We start from the raw sequence: 19,669 nt of genomic DNA, 5'->3' as shown, positions 1-19,669 counted from the left end.
CTGATATGTCGTACATATAAACCAGAGAAAGTCACCGAGGTAATTATATTATACAGACATGTTTAATGTTTAGTCAAAATGTCAAAAATAAATCGCACATACAAATCTTGCTATCAGAGTGGGGTATATAAGTGGAAGGAATCTCTATTAAATTGAAAGCATAGATAAAGTCTGCCATAAAGGATGACAAAGCTCTTAAACTCTAAAATTAAAATTCGTACGCGCCTTACCGTTGGAAAAAGACATACCTCTTGGTCCGGATGAGTTAGTCCACATGAGTGAATTTGGTTGATGAGGTCTATATTACTCAAACGAATTTAACAATATTCCTATTATTGTAATCCCTAAAACGACACCGAAACTTCACCGTGCCCAATCAGCTAAATAATTAATCCTTCATACATTATGTGTTTATCTGCATGATAAGACTATTGTTGTACGTATGGTGTCAATATACCAGTTTGCGTTCACAGGGAGATTCTGCGTTATGCATGAAATTTGAAGTAAAAACTGTACAAACAAAAGTTATTGCTTCGTAATGACGTCAATATTCGACAAACTCGAAACAATTTTTGGGCGTTTCCACGATTAATAATTTGCTATACACATTTGATGATGGTCAATTTGGCTGAAGTAAGAGTTACTCTATTCTAGTTCAACATTGACTTTCAATTTCAAAATCAAATCATTCCATTTTGCAGCAGACGTTCGGTCCGCGATTTTCATACATCAAGAAATCTTACAGTAAACGGAAAATTACCTATTATGGAGTAAAGCTGTATGCGACTAGCACCACAAACAAAAAGAGTTTATGCATATCACGACATATCTATTCCATGTGGAATTCATATTATCATATCCTGAACTTAATATTATGAACAGATATTTAATTTGACTTAATGTTTCTTATGGATCAGAGAAGAACGATTACTCATCATAAATAGGCTGTATTCTTCTAATAGATGATTGTCAAATGTTAGCTCCGTTGCCACGGCAATATCCACCTATAGTATCTTAGCAACTAGCAAATTTTCGTTAGTAAAATATAATTGACATTATCCTTATTGTTGCTTGCAGGCTTGAACGTACAAATAGGATTATAATTTTCCAAATTAGAATACTGCTTTTGGCCGAATGTACACTCTTACAAAAAGATTATTGAAAAGGATACAACTTTTCCAATGCCGTACAAAACTTGTATTACAATAACACTGTTGCTCGTTACATTATTGCAGCCCGGGCACTGTGGTGAATGAACATTTTCAAATATATGTAATACACATATAATATATAATAATAGTTTTTGACAATAGTTTTCTGCTGCAAGACATGAAGTTGTTTCGATAATTACAACTATTACATTTTGGGCAGCAGGCTCACAGTCTGCTTGCATATTAGCCATTCGAATGCCCCTCTATATGAAGCACTGATCGGCGAGCGCGTGATGCATGATGCATGATGCCGTGTTCGTCATGTTGCATTATACATTGACCTCGAGTGACGTATACAATACGCATAAAATACATTGTTTTCTTTTCATTTATAAAATGTATGCTTCACGAGGACCGCCGCAATTATATATACTACACGAAAGGATCAAACGACAAAAATATGTCTCATTCAGCCAGTTGCTGTAATGTAGAATTGATGGTCTCAGGGGAACAACGTTTTGAGAAGAAAAAATTCTTTCTTTCACACTATGCACGGTAAGGCATGATGACGACAGATCATATCATTAGTACAGACTGTACATACTCTATTCTATAGACCCTCGTTTGGCCATCCTAAGATTGTTTATGATATATTAGATATAGTTCCTAATGCTTCCTATTTTCTCATATACACAGGGAAAATGGAAATAACGTCATGTCTCTTACGTCGTATCACCTGTATCAGTTATTAACGCGAGATAAATCAGCCTAACATGACAAGGTAGAATGATACCTACACAAAATTCATGAAAAAATTGCTATCAGTCGCTCAGTGTTCCAATTAACACATGCCCTCAACAATGGCGGCATTTTTCATTAGTGAACACATCTTTTAGCATGTGTTGAAATATTTTAGAGCAAACAATTCGTTTTTGATGGCACGGACACAAAACAAAACAAGATTACATGAATATACCTAGAAATAACAAATGCCTTTTGACAATAACTACTCAAGTTACAATACACACACAAGCACAGTGTAACGACTGCTTCAATGCAATGTATGTTAGTGCACTTCCGTTTAAAACGACATCTTCAATGATCGAATGAACAACTGGTAAACTTGTCAGATATATTCACGTCTGTTTCTTTTGTAAGTCCTTTAAATTGGGGGAAGCAGAATACCTTCTTGTAAGTCAGCAAGACTCGACTCCAAATTATTTTGGCAATGGAAACTACAATTAGTCAATTGATACCCAATTAAACTGCCACGCTTTTTAGAATACATTGCTCCCTGAAGAACGCAGCGTCAGCTCTGTAGCTTGCATATAGAAAAAGTACTTTGCAATATTGGCTATTCGAGGTTGATTTCGTCACATGATTGACATCTGCACTAGGGTATAAACCTAGTGATACTACTTCGCATTCCCAATCTTTTTCGCATTATCTCAAGGTAAGTGTACTCTTGTATATTCCACTCATATTACCGATATTTTTTTATTAATCAACACTATTCTTATTACTGAGTTAAATTGTCAGTTAAGTTATTACAGTTGTGTGAAGTTGTTGCCAATTTGATCGAAACAACACTTAATTATAACGATCAAAACGACTAACTTAGCTGACGCCTTGATTACATCAACACGTCGAAGACTATTCACTTACTTGATAACAAAAGTGATGATGTTGCGTGTTTTCAGTTTCACGACTTTATTACGACGCACATAACAAACTTACTACGAGAGTGTTTTGTGCTCGCTGTGCCAACTGATATAAATCAAATCAATTAGTTAAGACCGATGAGTTCGTCGATTAATAGATACTATACGGAGATACATGCATTGCGACACTAATCACGGCATGTGAACCTGTGATAACGACACACCGCTTCGTAGCCACAGTGTCCTAAAATAAACATTTTCAAATGGAATGTAAGATTTCATAGTGGCAGGTTATAAATAACATATACAAATCAGCATGTGCAAATAAAGCCAACGGTTGATACATACATTACAAACACTAACTTCTTCGCTTTCTACAAATAAATTTGATCACAAATCATGACGTTTTATGTTGCATTCCACCGCTTCTGAATGTTACATTCCGAGATTATTCCTGTAGAAACAATGCAACATTTTCGATGGAGCTTACAAAGTATTCCAGTCTCTACTTTCATTCTGAGAATAACCATATCCAACATACTACTTTTTACGATGGAATATTCACCCCACGGGGTTTACTACGGTGCCTAATTGTGCTAGTGTGTTGAACAGCCAGGTAGCAACCAGCATGTGAAGCATTCTGAAACATCCAATTTTAGGGGAAAAAATCTAAAAAAAAAGTCCATTTGAGTAATTGTGATTTTGAAAAAATCGCTTCACGACATTCGGACATAGATATTAATTCTAAGCCTGGCTCTTGTGTTACACAACACATGTCACTGCAAGGAGTTCCATGGGTTGTATACAATACTATCTCGCTAGTTTCGTAAACAAACGAGTACCGTGTCAATATAAATGGTTACATCTGAATAAACAAGCAGTGGTCCAGAATGTTCTCGTTCTAGAAATATCATCTTACTGAGTGCCCACTGGTAATCTGGCTATCATTGCGATATTAAGCCTTTGTACCTATACTGAATACATGGAAAGTTACATGGGATAAACTATACGATGATCGAAACTACAATCCCATCAACACGTCGATCAAAATAACAATGGATCAAAAGTGTTTTAGTAGTTTGACATAAAATTTGTTTATTTGGGGAAATTAGTGATGACCTATAATTTAATTGAAAAGTTGTCATATTTTATTTAAATTGGGCCGTATTCAACAGCCTGATTTTGCTTTCTAAAAATCGTATGCATCGTCGTGCATAAACCCCACAAGCATTCATTTGGTACCGAAATAATTTTTAGACCTCTTACTTTTTTCTCAAATGTTGTACTGCAAAAAATACTCAGCCACTATGGGCCATGAAATACATAAATGCTTGTTTATGAATATATCACATTCAATAAAAATGTGTTGATATTGTGACGTAAATGTATTAAACTAGGAAAGAAAATGACAGATTATGTATATTGTGCAACAATATTTGTTTTTGCTAAACATCGATTCAGCTGTCATTCTGGCTTAATCAAATTCAAACATTTAGTTGTGCCTGTGATCGTAAATATATTATTGTAACAATCTCACAAATAAACGGTGACAACAGAGAGGATTTTTTATTTTAGATTTTCAGAACATTTGCATCAGCTGTGCGAAGAGATAGTGGTTCATTGTGCCAATGTTTAGTACTGTCAATTAGTGACATTATCATGGTAAACAACTTCATTTCAATCGAGCATTTGATGAATATGATGCGAAACCCAATTAAAATAAAATAAAATAAAATGAAATGACATTTATTGATTACGTTCAAAATACCTAATACTAGTCAGCTGATGCTGATGAGTATTATTTTGTGCGTTAAAAATACATACAAATCACAATGAGGTACACCAACATGTAAACATACATAACAGCGTATATGAAAAAGTTGTAATTGCAGATCAATACTTCTGAATGCTAAGGTTATGATTGGAACGACAGCATGCGTTATCACAATAACTGCTGGTACCGACAACTGTCAATTTCGAATGATATTCGGTCCGTCAAATGTTTTCACATATGGCTTCGAATTGAAATTTGACTAACGCGGTGTCTGCGTTGCTCTTGTAGGCAACTGTAAATTAGTATAGCCGATGGCACGCCGCATCCTTGTGCAGTAGGTCCTTAATGACATCGATTGGTGATGGGTTGCCGTTCATAAGTGTGACTAACACGTGTTAGATTGATTACCTTTGCAAAGGCTTAAACGTTTCAGGCATATAAAACGAATTTGATCATTCACATCTATAATTTGCGCTAGCATTATTTCTATCATAAAGCAATGCATTCAGGTTTCAGAAATGCGAAATTATGTTGGTGCTGTCTCAGAATACGTTTTCGTTTTATATCGAATTGAACATTAATTTGTACACGAGATTTGTCAAATTAATTGGCAATTCGAGACATATTTTTGATTTACTTATACATTATTAATTAGGTATAATGTGTAAATAAAACACAGTTCGATTTTTGTAAGATCGGCACGTCGATGGATTTCATTCGCGAAACCCGAAACCAATAAGGCTGTCTTCAGTATTAATAATGTCTAAATACTGGCACTATTTATGTATCAAATGTAAACATGTAACTAACTATGGCAAATAATGTTTTGATTGTGTTAGTTAAAAATATATAACTAATAACTCACTCACAGTTTCTCGTCACTTATTCGAAACTTGTCCATTGTATAACTATAACGGTCACCTTCCAAAATCGTGTGATGTAATACAAAATATATCGACACGATAAGCGTCAACAACGAGCGGTGCGTCACGTTATACACAGGTATTTAACGGGTGCCTCGTATCTCTTGTCATATCAACGTAAAATGATTGTAAACAAGGATTTTCAACAAAAATGCTTTATTTTTTAAAATACCACATGCGCCAATTAAGGCCTCAACGTGTAACTCACTTCCTCGTTTAATATTGCAAATTTAAGTATTAATGAGAGCATGGAGCTTCGAGAAATGGGATAGATTACGAAACCGGTGCTTGGAACTGTAAATTGGTGTCACATTTCGTGCTGGCACGCATGCACAAGAGTGTGCCATGATTTAATATGGAGCTAATTTGAATGTTTTTTTGTTTGTTCGCGAAGCGCTGGTTTGTTCGTCGGACTGATATCACACTGCACAACAAATGTGTTATTATGTCTGTCGACAAGCATTACTTAGATACAATTCGCCGCTGTTATATGATTATCCATGGATTTTTATATCACCTGCCATCTCCGAAACATCATTAATGCATTGAGCCGTCGTCACAGACATGATGGTTCATGACTCATGATCTTGTCGTTGAATTCGAAACGATGGACCATACAAGTTAATGAATGGACTAGCCACGAACGTGTCAAACATATGTTTTTTTCATGTTTGTTGAGTGTTTGGGGGATACGCCAATAAATGGCGCGTGTTCAACGTCTGGAATACTGACATGTACGCACTGACAGTGATACATTAAGCCAGCCAGCCAATCAAAGTTTAGCAATAATCCTACCACGCTTGGTTAAATTACCATTCCGTTTGAAGGACACCGACGTTGAATGCCATACGCTAACATCATATTTGTCTGCGGACATTGTAGGTTGACTGTCATTTCATTCAGCGTCAACTGTAAAACATTTCTGTAGTTTATTTATTGGGCTTGCTGCTTATCTGTGGACGATGACTTCAGTGTGATATTCAACCAGCAGGTACTGTAACCAAAATCATTTGACAATGTTTCTAATGGTATGTGTTTACAGTTTTCGACAAGATGATCTAAACAAATACGATAATGATTGTGCGTTTCAGAAATTAAAATTTGTTAGTTCAATGTTGTTGGCAGGAGAATGGCCAACTGAATGGCTTCAGCGCTATAGACAAACGTAAACAGTGTACGATTATAGAAAAGGTCACTTTGTACACAATACGTGACTGAGTTGAATCAATATACAAATCAAAATGCTGGAAACAGCATAAAGAATAATTGATATACCGGTACGCTCGAACTCGGCACGACGGAAATCACCTGTATTCGTTATTCAGTCTTTCAGCATAATTTGAACTCTGAATACATGTTATGTAACAATGAAATATTGCCAGTCTAATTGTTAGTTATTGCATTTGCATATACACACTGGATTATGAGTTAGTAGGAATTACATTGAACTGATGGGTCAGTCGCGCACAACGTGTATGACTTGTATGACACAATATTTAACCACACAAATAAGCATGCATTTTAAATTCCGTACACGTACTATTATAAAAAAAAACATGCCCAGCATCGTAGCGCATCGTTGCACCCATTGATTGTTTTCATGCGTTCTGCACAAAAAACACAATTCAATATTCAAAGCGTACCACGATAAAAATCGAATGTTCTCATGCCTTGCTAAGGAGGCTAATGTAATTAAATAACTTATAATTAACTTCATGATCATATAATGCAAATTCTTCAGATCATTGATATTCTGGTATTTGATTTACGCAAAATTAATGTGTTTTTTCTTTATATTACATACCGTTATAACTAGGATTGATCTTGTGTGAATCTACTGTAAGAACATCGCAAACAAAAAATATTATTATCTGACTGATCATGACTGAATGCATACAATTTAACTCCGTGTTCTTTGCTAAATGATGGTAATATGGACTAATTTCTTAAACGTGACATTTATCAATGACTGGTTAACCCCATTGTGATTTGAACACACCGGCAATAACTGAAGACGACTTCAGCAAATGTAGGGAGCTTATTTGTCCTGTCTATGATGTAATTATTAAAAGTGCTTACGCAATCGCGTTACCATACCTCGAGAATGTATTCACAAAACGGCGATTAATTCCCGGTCTTTCCATGCAAATTGTTATGTTGTTAAAAGAACAAAGACGTGAATGACAAATTAAAGTCGAGCAAATTATCACCTGCGCTCAGGCACAAACGCCCATATTCGGGCTGTAATATATGCAATTTTTCAACATTTTTCTATATCTTGTATATGTTAGATCAATTCTTGATTACGGGTTTATTGTGTAGTCATCATATCAATCATATTTGTGAGACAAGATTGCTGAGTTACAAAATTGTAACTACGGAAATAACCCTACTCACTGTGAAATCTCAGAAAAAAAGTAATTTTCATTCAGTAACCGTAGCCATACCCTTGAGATGTACCATAATTACTACCACTGGTACAGTAATGCACATTCAATCTGATTCTACACTCCCATTAGGTTGTCAGAGCTTCATAAAACTCGACTGTCTTGTCATAAATAGTAGAATATATGTCATACTTGCTATGTGCATGTCAATTTCCATGTGCAATATTCATATACAGTTTTAAGTCTGCTTATAATATCAACAAATAAAGTAATCTTTTTGAATGTAAATAATCTATCATAAACATGAATGTAACATTTCACCCCTAAGATCTAATTTTATTATTTTAACCCCACCATTTTCTACTCAAACAACGTTTATTTGTGGTACTTTGCATGTGCCAGGTAGAACCGTATGCCCATTAAGCATGTTTAATGGATGCTATCACAACCTTTATTCAAACGAACGTCAGTTCTCCGGCATTAATTGCGGATAGTATTTCAAGGTGTATTAATAGCTTCCCTAAAACGTCCGCCTCCTGAATAAATTACCCAGCAAAGTGGTTATATTGAGCGTCCGATATTGGACCAACCAATAATCAATAATAAAGTAACAAAATATTTAACAATGGAGTGTTAGGTAACTCTTGGTATCTTTTGCAAAAATAAACGAGAATGATAATGGGACAATTTTAGCGTATCTCAGGCTGGTAAACGTTCGTTTCCTAATTGAAATATTTAGTCCTAATGACAAATATTACTAAACACCACACAATGCATATTTATTTTCCTCTTCAATTAAACATTTGATGACTATAATGCAAAACCTGATAGAAATAAAATGAAATGACAGTTCAAATTATAACTAATACTAGCCAGTTGATGCTGATGAGTATTATTTCGCGAGTTAAAAATAACAAGAATAACGCTTAAGAAGTCGACCTTTATTATGACAGTGACCTAACACGTGTGCCAGATTATTTTACTGATAATACATTGAATATTTTGGGAATATCTGTGTTTTGCTGACTATATTTACGGTAGCGCTATTGCATTGAACGTTTTAAGAAATATATAATATATAAGTTATTTAAGCTATTGTGAGTCAGTGTTTGCCTTAATTGTCTATAAGTAAAACCAATATTAAGCCTTACATTAGAATACACGATCTGAAATTTGAAACATGTCAATTTTCAATTTACAGTTACATAAACAATGTAAATATAACACCATTCAATTTGTAAAATCGTTATGTCAAATAATTTCATATTATTCATGTTACATGTTAAACCCCAAACCGAAAAGCTGTCTTCTTAGTTCTGTTCAGCAGTTGAACCCGATGTCGTGGTGGTGACACACTAACGTAGGTTGATACCATACAAATAGCTTATGTAACACAATGCCTGAACGCTGTCACGATTTACGTATCGAGTGATGTACTTAACATATATTTAAGTCATGAATAAAATGTATAAGATTTCGTGCACTTCTGCTCGTTACATTACCCATTACTTGTAGTGCTAATCGGTTGATATATTGCAACACATGTGAGTACGACTATATAGTCGGGCACGATTCTCGTAGACTTCATGCAATCTGCTGTAGTCTTCTTGGTGATTAATGCCAATGGCGGTATTTACTGGACGGCCCACTCTCCCAAGTTATTAACGTAGCATGATCGCCGTTTATAAATTTCAAGGAAAATGTTTTAATCTTGTTCTCTCGATGCACAGAGAGTGGCCACTGGTGGCGCTGTATAAGTAACTCATATAAAAAACAACCAGAGTTGTTGAATCTAGTGACCAGTTCAGTTTGATGGGCTGCGGTACAGTATTCTAATTACCACAGTAGACAGGCTGCAAGTAGAGACCGAACATATTCAGGTCAGTGGCGCATTTTTGCGAGAGGGGTGGAGTTTAGAGTGCTGGTTTACTCAGTTGCAATGAAAACAATGACGTATATTTTACATGTCGATCTGCGTTTGCTAACTTCCTCTAACAACTCTGTGGTCATTTATGTTGACGTGAACGCCTCCCTCGAAAAGGCAGTTTATTTATAATGTTGTTGATCCTAAATAACCAGCCTGTGAGCCAGACGTACGGGTGATATATTCGGCTTTTAGTGCCGAACTCAGGAGGCAAATGTAATACTTCGTTAAGTGATAACAATAGTATCTTAAGATCAAAATTATCATTACAGATGTGAATCAAGATTCACTGTTCTTGTTATATTCCACTCTTATCAATTTGAAGAGCGCGACTTCAAATACTCATATAATTCGATTATATATATATATATCAGACACATAAACGTATCTTCTGAGAATGTTCATATTTGAATGGTTTCGATAAAATGATGAAACGTTTGAGGATAAGCAAGAGTGATCATAATATACCTGCTCATTCACGTGACTCTTTTGTTGAGGACTTTCTCTTACACGAGGTTTCAACAATATACAAGATCAATAATTAATAGAAGATATTCCTCACAATCGGCAATATTTTTGCACCCAAGCTTCGCGTTTGTTCGAAAACAAAACCATTTGTTCTCCTGGAATAGCATACTGGTTCAACGTTGTCGGTGCAAAAATCTTCAACTTATAATTACTTCCATAGAGATGAAAGTATGTGATGAAACATCATAGGCACACATACACGTATACACTGCACCGCGTTACTTCATACTAACAGTGCATGTTGATTCAAAACAAAAAAGCCTGTATTTTAGTAGCAGTATGTTCTCAATGTACTGATTTCATAATCAAGAGAATCAATTTCAGGAATTAATTCATTCACATTTAATTTTGTCAACTCAAGTTTGCCTAAAATGACTTTTTAACTCGCTATATAAAACATTGATTTATTGCAAATTTGTTTGTGTGTTTGTTGAATTACATCTGCATTGTAGAAACGCAAATCACTCATGTCATTCGCGGAAATGGTTAATGAATATCAATAAAATATGTATGGTAACATTATCACGTACAGTTTAGAGGTGTGTCCATATAACTTATTGTTTTATTCAGATTGCCTGAATGATTAATTTAGTGCACAGTGAACAATGTTGTATCATTTAATAAAAAACATCCGAATTTACATATTTCCCGGATTGTTTCAATAATAATGAAATTACTGACGACAGGAAGATGAAGTGTTTTTGAATGACCTTCGCTTGTATTTGTGCGTCGTCTACCTATATCGCATGATATACATTTGTTAATATATAGTCCTCTGTCTTAAGAAATTGTGATCCAAACAGTTGTGCCTTATTTACTGCGAGTAATTCAAACGTTAACGATTTATACATGTATATATTGATTGGTTGGCAATTCTTTTTGAGAGGATGTTGTACCACAAATAGCATCAATGAGTTTAATCTTTTTCTGGTTCATATGCTCACGTTCCAATCGCATAAAGATACAACAAGAAGCGCAATAAATCACATTATAAATAAAGTATGTTTACTTCAGTATTTCTCATCTTATTCACTTATTTGTAAATCACAGTGAATACAGAGTATTTGGCATGGATTTTCCGAAATCACTGTAAATAAAATTTCTACATGACATTGCATAGTAAATATCGATAGCTAGTTAATTCAGCGGCCTCCCATTGTTAGAATTCACAATTGAGACGTATCCACCTTGAGTTGGATATCCTCAATATATAATGGGTGTCAAATTCATTTCAGCGGATTTTATTACAAATCAAATAAATCAAATTATGGTCAACAAGGTGAAATATCATAATTGTGTTAATCATGTAAAAGCGCTCAATGTAGCCCTATGAGATTTTGCATGCGCGTGCCAAACATCGTATGTCTATATGAAAAAATAACTGACACATATGGTTACAGCGAAGTAGATGTTACCTGAACTATTAGAAACACATATCTAAAATAAAATAAAAAATGAACATTTCCTTCATTAATGTATTTATATAATTAAACTTTAGAGTATGTTTCACATACGTCGTCAGATATACCGGTATATATATATATATATATATATATATATGGAAATTTTGATGTCTAAGCAGTTAATCGTTAAGGCTGACCACATATTATATTAATCATATTATATAGTGAATATATATTCGTCATCGTCTCCTATTGAATTTGGAGCATACGCCTGATAGTATGATTTTGGAGAATGAATCACAACATTAATATAGTAAAGTACTTTAATGACTTTTTTATGAGGCGATAGGGTGAATATGGTATTTGAATGTAACCATTTATGAATTATCCACGAGGGAGTTTAATCACAAAAAAATATTTCTACATTAGCTCTAAAATAAACAAGACACAATCTCATCATCAACTACACCTTTAGCTGTTGTAGTCATTTGACTGCGCACGTCAACACTAAGTGACAGCACTGACAAGGTTGCGGAAAAATTATGTCACATTTTGGATTTGAAGACAGAACATAACCACGGGGCTAAACACATCTCTTGGTTATAGTGACAATTCTGGTAGTTTCAAATATCAGTTAAAGTATGTTGAGTTAGAATGCCGCGTATATAAAAAGCATTATTTGTATTCACCCATTTTCTAAGATAACATTCACTACGAATTACTCAGTTCATATACAAATGTACATAAGTTGACGTATGATTTGAATTTTGTGCCAACATTGACGTCGATAGAAAAACAAATAAAGTAAAGTGATGTAAGTTCACGGTTTGCATCACATTTTATTTGCCTTATCAAAATAAACAAATCTACAGATGCTCAATCATATGCATTTTATTCATACTTTCAGCAGATCTAACAATTCAATTAACATTTATAAATAAGAATATAGTACGAATTAGCCTTCCATATTGAATGGACTGAGAACCTTGTAATATGTTAGATTTGATAGTCTCTGAACAACTATACAAAACTAAAATTATCTTTCATCCTAATTAGAATGTAACGAAATAATACATTTATGCGATGAACCTAAATTTCCACTGTAAAAACATGAATAATGTTGAGAATGAGAATGAGGTTACAGGAGTGCACTTCTGATTAGAAATAATGTACAATGACAATAATTATGGTTAGTGTTATTACAGTGCCTCGTATGGATTTGATAAGCCATAGGTCATCGTGTATACATGTCGTACAAATTAATATCTCGACATCTGGACAGCCGGAGGTTCCATTTTCTTAGCCTCTAATTAACCCACGTTTCCGTCTTTGAATTTACCTGGCGAGCCAATAGCATATGGGTATGTTCAATACCCATTTTAATCTCCAGGGTACTGTATGTTATCATGGGTATTCACCAATATGACAAGCAATTAATTTGAGAATTGAATACCTTGACAATTTGTTTATTAAATTCAACTGAATGCATTACTAGTTAAATGTGTTATATGGGCAAAGCGATACAGTTTGTACTGAATAGCGACGTATTTTGTCAAGGCGATATTATTCCATGTGAGTTAGTTGACAAATGTCAGTCCATGCAAACACAAATATGCCTCGTTATCACCAGATGAAAAAAGATGTATAAACCAAACCCTCAAGCCTTCTATACCTTTGTCCTTTTGAAGCAAGTCAAATTTAGAAATCCAATTTTACAGTGTGTGCGCTTATAACAAATACTGATATTGTTAAAAGAAACAAGATAAATGTCGTAGGATTTTCAACAAGCAATAACAATGATAGCAATTAATTGATCAAACCTCATACACAATAGTTTAGTACATAATGTATGCGTATCATATAAACACACTACCAAATCAAACTTCGGTCAATTGTATTCTTACGTAAGAAATCAAAGTCCCTATCTATCAAAGCAAACCTTAAATTCACAACATATGCCACTGCGTGCAATAAAAAAGAAAACAAAAAACAGATAAATAAAAATTAATGATAATGTTATAATCAGTATATTATTAGCTTTGTAGAATGATGATTATACTTGTCAACGCTGGTGTGCTTCCTTCGGTGATATGCGGACGGTTATTGATCATACAAGTCCGTATTAAGAATCCTAAAAAACATAAAACAGACTATTTTCTGCCTACATAACACTGAACGAGTCATTGTTGGCAAAATCATCGAAATGGTACCCTCGAGAAAGCGGAGCATCTCCATAATGCTTTAAATTCCGATTATTAGAAACGACATATTGAATCAGTTAAAACGTGACATCTAGTTCAAATGAAATGATTATAAGCACTGTATTTGTAATGACAGTTTTGTTAGTTCTTTCGTGTTTTAGAATTTGTTGTCATTGCAGTACTCACAAAAGCAAGGTTAACATTGCATAATTATACAGGTTCGGGCGATGATATTACGTAGTATAAAGCAATTACGTCACTGGATTTCCAAATATGTTGGTTTTCATATTATCACGACTCTTCGTATATAACGTCATAGAGTTTCATACATAACGTCTTTGGGTTCGTCTTGCAAATTTGGAAAGAATCTATTATATGATTAACTCGTAAATATCTTTAGGTTATTTAACAGACAAGATACATGTATATATACTGTTACTGGCACTGCATTTTCGTGAGTATTAATTTTAAACTCATAATTGCTGTCGACATAGGAAGTAAAGTAAGCAAATAACACCGAATAAACGGAAAGGTAAAGACTATGTCTAATTATAGTAAACACGTACTGCGTGTAATTAGACGTAGTATTTACCTTGCCGTTTATTCGGTGTTATTTGCTTACTTCCTATGTCGACAGCAACTATGAGTTTAAAATTATTTCTCAGTACTTATTCACTGTTACAATGCTGTACCATTACTTTCACCATCCTACTACAGCCAGATCTGAAGGCCTTTGCCGCATTCTGGCCATGCTGTGTGGCGCGGATCGCGTGGACGGGTTTCATGTTCTCTGCACGTAATAAGCTCGGTTATTAAGCTGTTTGCTGTCCAGTTACTGAAGTAGAAATGTTCCCACGAAAATTGAGGAAAGACTGAAAATCTTTCGCTTGCTTGTCAAAACGGATATGAATAGTTGAGATGATGAGTTGACTGGGATTCAATTATACCATGCCTGTTTTGCTTAGCCTAAATAATACTTCACCTGTGCTTTATGAATTTAGTTCACATTTTGCAACCATAAATATGTGTCCTTTCTCATCTGTTAAAATAACGTGACTTAGGACCTAACTGATAACGGTAGCAATTGTTTATTGAACAGATGGCATGATTCAAAAATTTGGTATCCTTGTTGATGCCTATCAATGTTATTATCAATGCAAAAATTTAAGAGCATATTTATTCCGATGTTTTTTGTGAAGTTGACATTTAAAACCTGATGTTGTCTCCCCAAATGTTATAGTAACCAATATTTCTTGCAAACAAAAATCTATAGTTTATTACTCAAACCGTGGATATAATCAAGCATATAATACTTACGTGCCTCGTACTGTTTTAATAAATGAGCCTTTTTATTTTCAGAAATAACTTATGTGAGTGAAAGAAGACATATTTGTCATTGGAGTATGGATTACAACAATAGTAATGCAACCAACATAACGAATGAAGATGGGGAGACAACCTCCGATGTTAATACTGTGATGAACATGGCCATTGTTACCATTGGAATCATTGGTCTGTTCGGCAATGCGCTTGTTTGTTTGGTGTTCTTGAAAATCCGTCAGCTCCGCACGCTCACCAACTATCTGATAGTACACCAGGCCGTAATCGATTTCATCACTTGTTCCATCATCGTTATCACGTACCTCGGTCCACAGTTCACTCATACATTCAACAACGCCTTCGGTGAGATTATCTGCCGCGTGTGGAAGTCTGCCTACCTTCTCTGGACGTGTTTTCTTGCGTCGACACTCAATCTCGTGGTGATAACATTCGAGCGCTACTGCGCTATAGTCTACCCGCTGCACTATCCAAGCATCCTTTCTGATTGCAAAGTAAAAATAGCTCTTGTAATGGTCTGGGTCATCTCATTTTTGTTCAAAAGCTTCAAGGTTTACGTGCAATACTTTGACATTGAGACCGGTCTCTGCATCCTGGTGAAGATATGGCCATCCCCTGCGTATCGAACATTCGTCGGTGTCGCCAACATTCTCATCCAATATTTCTTACCTCTGATAACGATGACATGTGCCTACATTCACATCTACCTGGTTTTGAAGAAGCGAACCTCGGCAGCGTCTGTCCCAATCCCAGGAGAAAACGCATCGACATCGCGGGACGGTTCGATGATGCGAGCTCGCAAAAATGTACTGAGGATGTTGTTCCTGGTGTTCCTGGCCTACGCTGTCTGCTGGACCCCGAATCAGTTTGTGTTTCTGGCACAGAATATTGGCGTTCAAATCGACTTCAGAAGCCGCTTTTATCATTTCACAGTAGTCTGGGGATTTTTGAACACATGTATTAATCCGTTCATTTATGCACTGAAGTACCGACAATTCCAGAAGGGTGTAAGATTTGTGTTCTGTCCTAAACGCACATCTACTTTGGGAGACTCAACAATAGCGGCAATGAGCATACATCAGGGGGGCGGAGAAAGTTTGGAGGACGGCAAAAAATAATGACTGAGCGCTTGAGTGCATTCGTGACATTAATTCGTCATATTAGTCCAACAAACGAGTATAAGTGGCCTTACGACCGAATTGTAACAATTAAAATGACATCCAGTTAAATAGATGAAACATCACATTTGCTAATTTAGTCGCAAAATATGAATTCTAGTTTTTTGTATTAAACATTGATGGTTCTTCAGTGTCTTATTTTATTGTCAACATATAATGTGAATTTTCTGTTGAGGTGGTTCCTATCAATATATTTATGAATAATTATAAGATTAAATTATTGATATGTGATCATTAACTGTTATTCGCACGTGTACGCCGAATTCATCTTATTCATGATATTGTTAACAGAATTCTGATATGAGTTCTTTGTGGTTTTTCAGATTTACAACAAAAACTAGGCATGGTCATGGAGAAATGTGCAATAACTATTGTATATAATGTCACGAATATAATGCCTTGTTGTACACAATTCATCGCAATTTATGGAATATTATTTAAAACTATAATGCCTTGTTGTACATAATTCATCGCAATTTATGAAATATTATTTAAAACTTCTCAAATATAAGACACTTTACAATACGTAACACACTTACAATGACTTGAGCTCACTATGTATATATGTATATAAAACACTTGTGTATTTGTGACCAATTTTGACTTAGCAGACGTTTTGAGAACAATTTTTTTTCTTGACCGATAACACATTTACTCTCATAACAATATTGTTAAAATGTGTTAACAAAATACGGCCGACCGATTGCGATCGAGGCAATGTTGAACTACAGCTCACTTTCTAGCAATGTCTATACAAGCTGCCCCGGGCGATCTATTGTCACCATGTTGTTTTTTTTTTTTATTCATTGTGTAGTGTACACGCAAACGAAGGTAGAATTTTAATGATTGTAATAGCGTGAATTATTTATATTTTGAGTTACCCAATGTATTAATTCATTTTCATATAATGACATTATCGGTATTTGTTAAAATATTAACATCATCAGGCATAATATATGTCACTGCTACACTACTAATAATTTGTTTGTTTGTGCCTACATGGAATAAGCTGCTAGTTTGATATCTGCATAATGTCATGAACAAGTAAAAACCTACAAATGTGGTTCTATTACTACATAAGAAGTTAATAGTTTAATTTGTGCACCCAATTTAGGAGTAATTGTTAATTTTAATGATTACTATATACCAAACATGTACGTAATTGCCTGTGAATTAAACATTCAGATTTAATATCCAACTAATCTGTTTCACATGTGACAATGACATTGAATAGGCACTATCAATTATTCGTTATTGTATTTAATATGGATAATTAGTGGTACGTTTTGTGTTAATATATATTGTTTAATATAATACATTTTATTTTAATATATCGCATTTCCTTTTAATGTAATGCAATGTGGCGTACACCCTTTGTCAATTAGTACTTAATGTCGATTAGTTCACCGTGTATATTGCGTTAATCTCAAACATTGTGTTCTCAGCACTTTTAATATAGTCGTGTCTACGAAAACTGTTTGTAATTTAATGAATACACTAAGAAATGTGTGAAATTCAGACTATCATAGCGAAGAGTAATTAAATAAATTAACCATGTCTACGTTTACCCGGTTACTGTTTTTTGTCATTGTGATTATTTTAACGAAATTAAAGATGTATTATATATTTAAATTACTCTTCTCGTGCTTTGTTCCATATATTAGTCTAAGTATATCATATGATTATTGTTGTGTGTTAAACTGTGGGTGTTAGACATTTAACGTCAAACAAACAAACATGAATTGAGATTGTCATCATTTACCTATATACGAGACGTAATGTTGACGTAACGCGTAATAGCAAAGAATTTTCTCCCGTGGTCGCTGTCATGTAGAATCAATTTTAGTAGTTTTTTCTCTTTTCTTTCTTTCGATGAATTAATCACGGTCGAAGCCCGTCCGAGACTCGCAGTAAGAGCTCAAGTCATACATATATATATATATACCAAATAAAGAGGAACATTCTGTCTAACTGAAGTGATTCCAATTTTATTCAGAAATTATCACCCATCGTCTTTTTTATCTTCTTAGACCACCGGAAACTGTGGATGATTGAACAACAGTTCCAACAGTTCCATTTAAATGTGCATATATGTTTGGCTAATTCGGGGAAATTCGATCCTTGCATATAGATCCACACTTATTTAAAAAACAGCTTCCCCGAACAGATACAAACTGCTAGATATTTATACCCTGAATTGACAACTATTCGAACAGTATATATTACTTATAGAAGTTAACCTTTCTACGTACTTCCCAGTAGCAACATCTCTTTGTCCACTTAGTGATACCTACTCCGCTCAAACAACACAGTATTGTTCACGAGTAATTAACCATGCATATCGCACGAGTCAGTGGCTACCTTCCAGCACGTGTCTAGGTTTGTGCATTTGTTTATCAAGCGTTTTTTTTTTTCAAGGTGTCACAGTGCGAGGCATGATTATTGCTATTGAGAGGGGCACCCACAGAACTCACACTGGAAATACACATACACCAAAATATCAAGTTAAAGCTCCTGGCTTTAATACCTCTCAACTTAATTACAAGAAACAAAACACAGAATAATACAATGAATAAATTAACTAAAATAGTGTATTGCCTAGGGAGGTGTGCATTGGTGATGACTCACAGTTTCAGGATCTATAAATAATAGTCAATGGCTTCTGCAACGCAACGACGAAGAAATACAGGTTTTGCTTGCAGAGGAACGCTGTTATTCTGGAGGGCACCGCTGGAAGCAGGAAATCACAGAGCAGTTCACACAGAATGATGGTTGAACCGTATATCACTTGTCTCACAATTTCGCAGCAGCAACACACGGGGTATTCAGTTGAAATGGTGGATCACAAATGTCCTCAGTCTAGCCTATGTATAGGCTTAAATAGCCCAGATTTAGGTACATCAGCAGGGTTTCCACATGAGCCAATCAAAATATGGTCTTGCTAGCAGTTGACTTGCGTAGGCAAGTCAGTAGACCGTAAACATCCTTTCTTATGTAAATCACAAGCACACCTGGTAGATTCCAATTGTCTTTCCAGATGTATTATGATAATATTTCAAATAAATGATATGTATAAATCATCAGATGACGTATTAGTTGTATTTATAAACCACTCGATTCATATTATCATACACATTTACACAATATCTGTTATAAATAATGTTAACTTCATTACCAAGATGTTATTCAAACACGATTAGA

General features: G+C 34.8%; 1 protein-coding gene across 1 annotated transcript; it reads left to right on the top strand.

Annotated features, from left to right (window-relative positions):
• The first annotated feature begins 15,355 nt into the window (after window positions 1-15,355).
• Window positions 15,356-16,408, top strand: LOC102802909 (histamine H2 receptor-like). Its single transcript, XM_006822185.2, has one exon. It carries the CDS (start codon window positions 15,356-15,358, stop codon window positions 16,406-16,408), a length of 1,053 nt encoding a protein of 350 aa, XP_006822248.2.
• Window positions 16,409-19,669: the final 3,261 nt, after the last annotated feature.

Source organism: Saccoglossus kowalevskii, chromosome 4, assembly GCF_978046115.1.
Source record: "Saccoglossus kowalevskii chromosome 4, keSacKowa6.1, whole genome shotgun sequence".
NCBI classification, from domain to species: Eukaryota; Metazoa; Hemichordata; class Enteropneusta; family Harrimaniidae; genus Saccoglossus; species Saccoglossus kowalevskii.
This window is presented reverse-complemented; position numbering and strand designations above follow the sequence as displayed.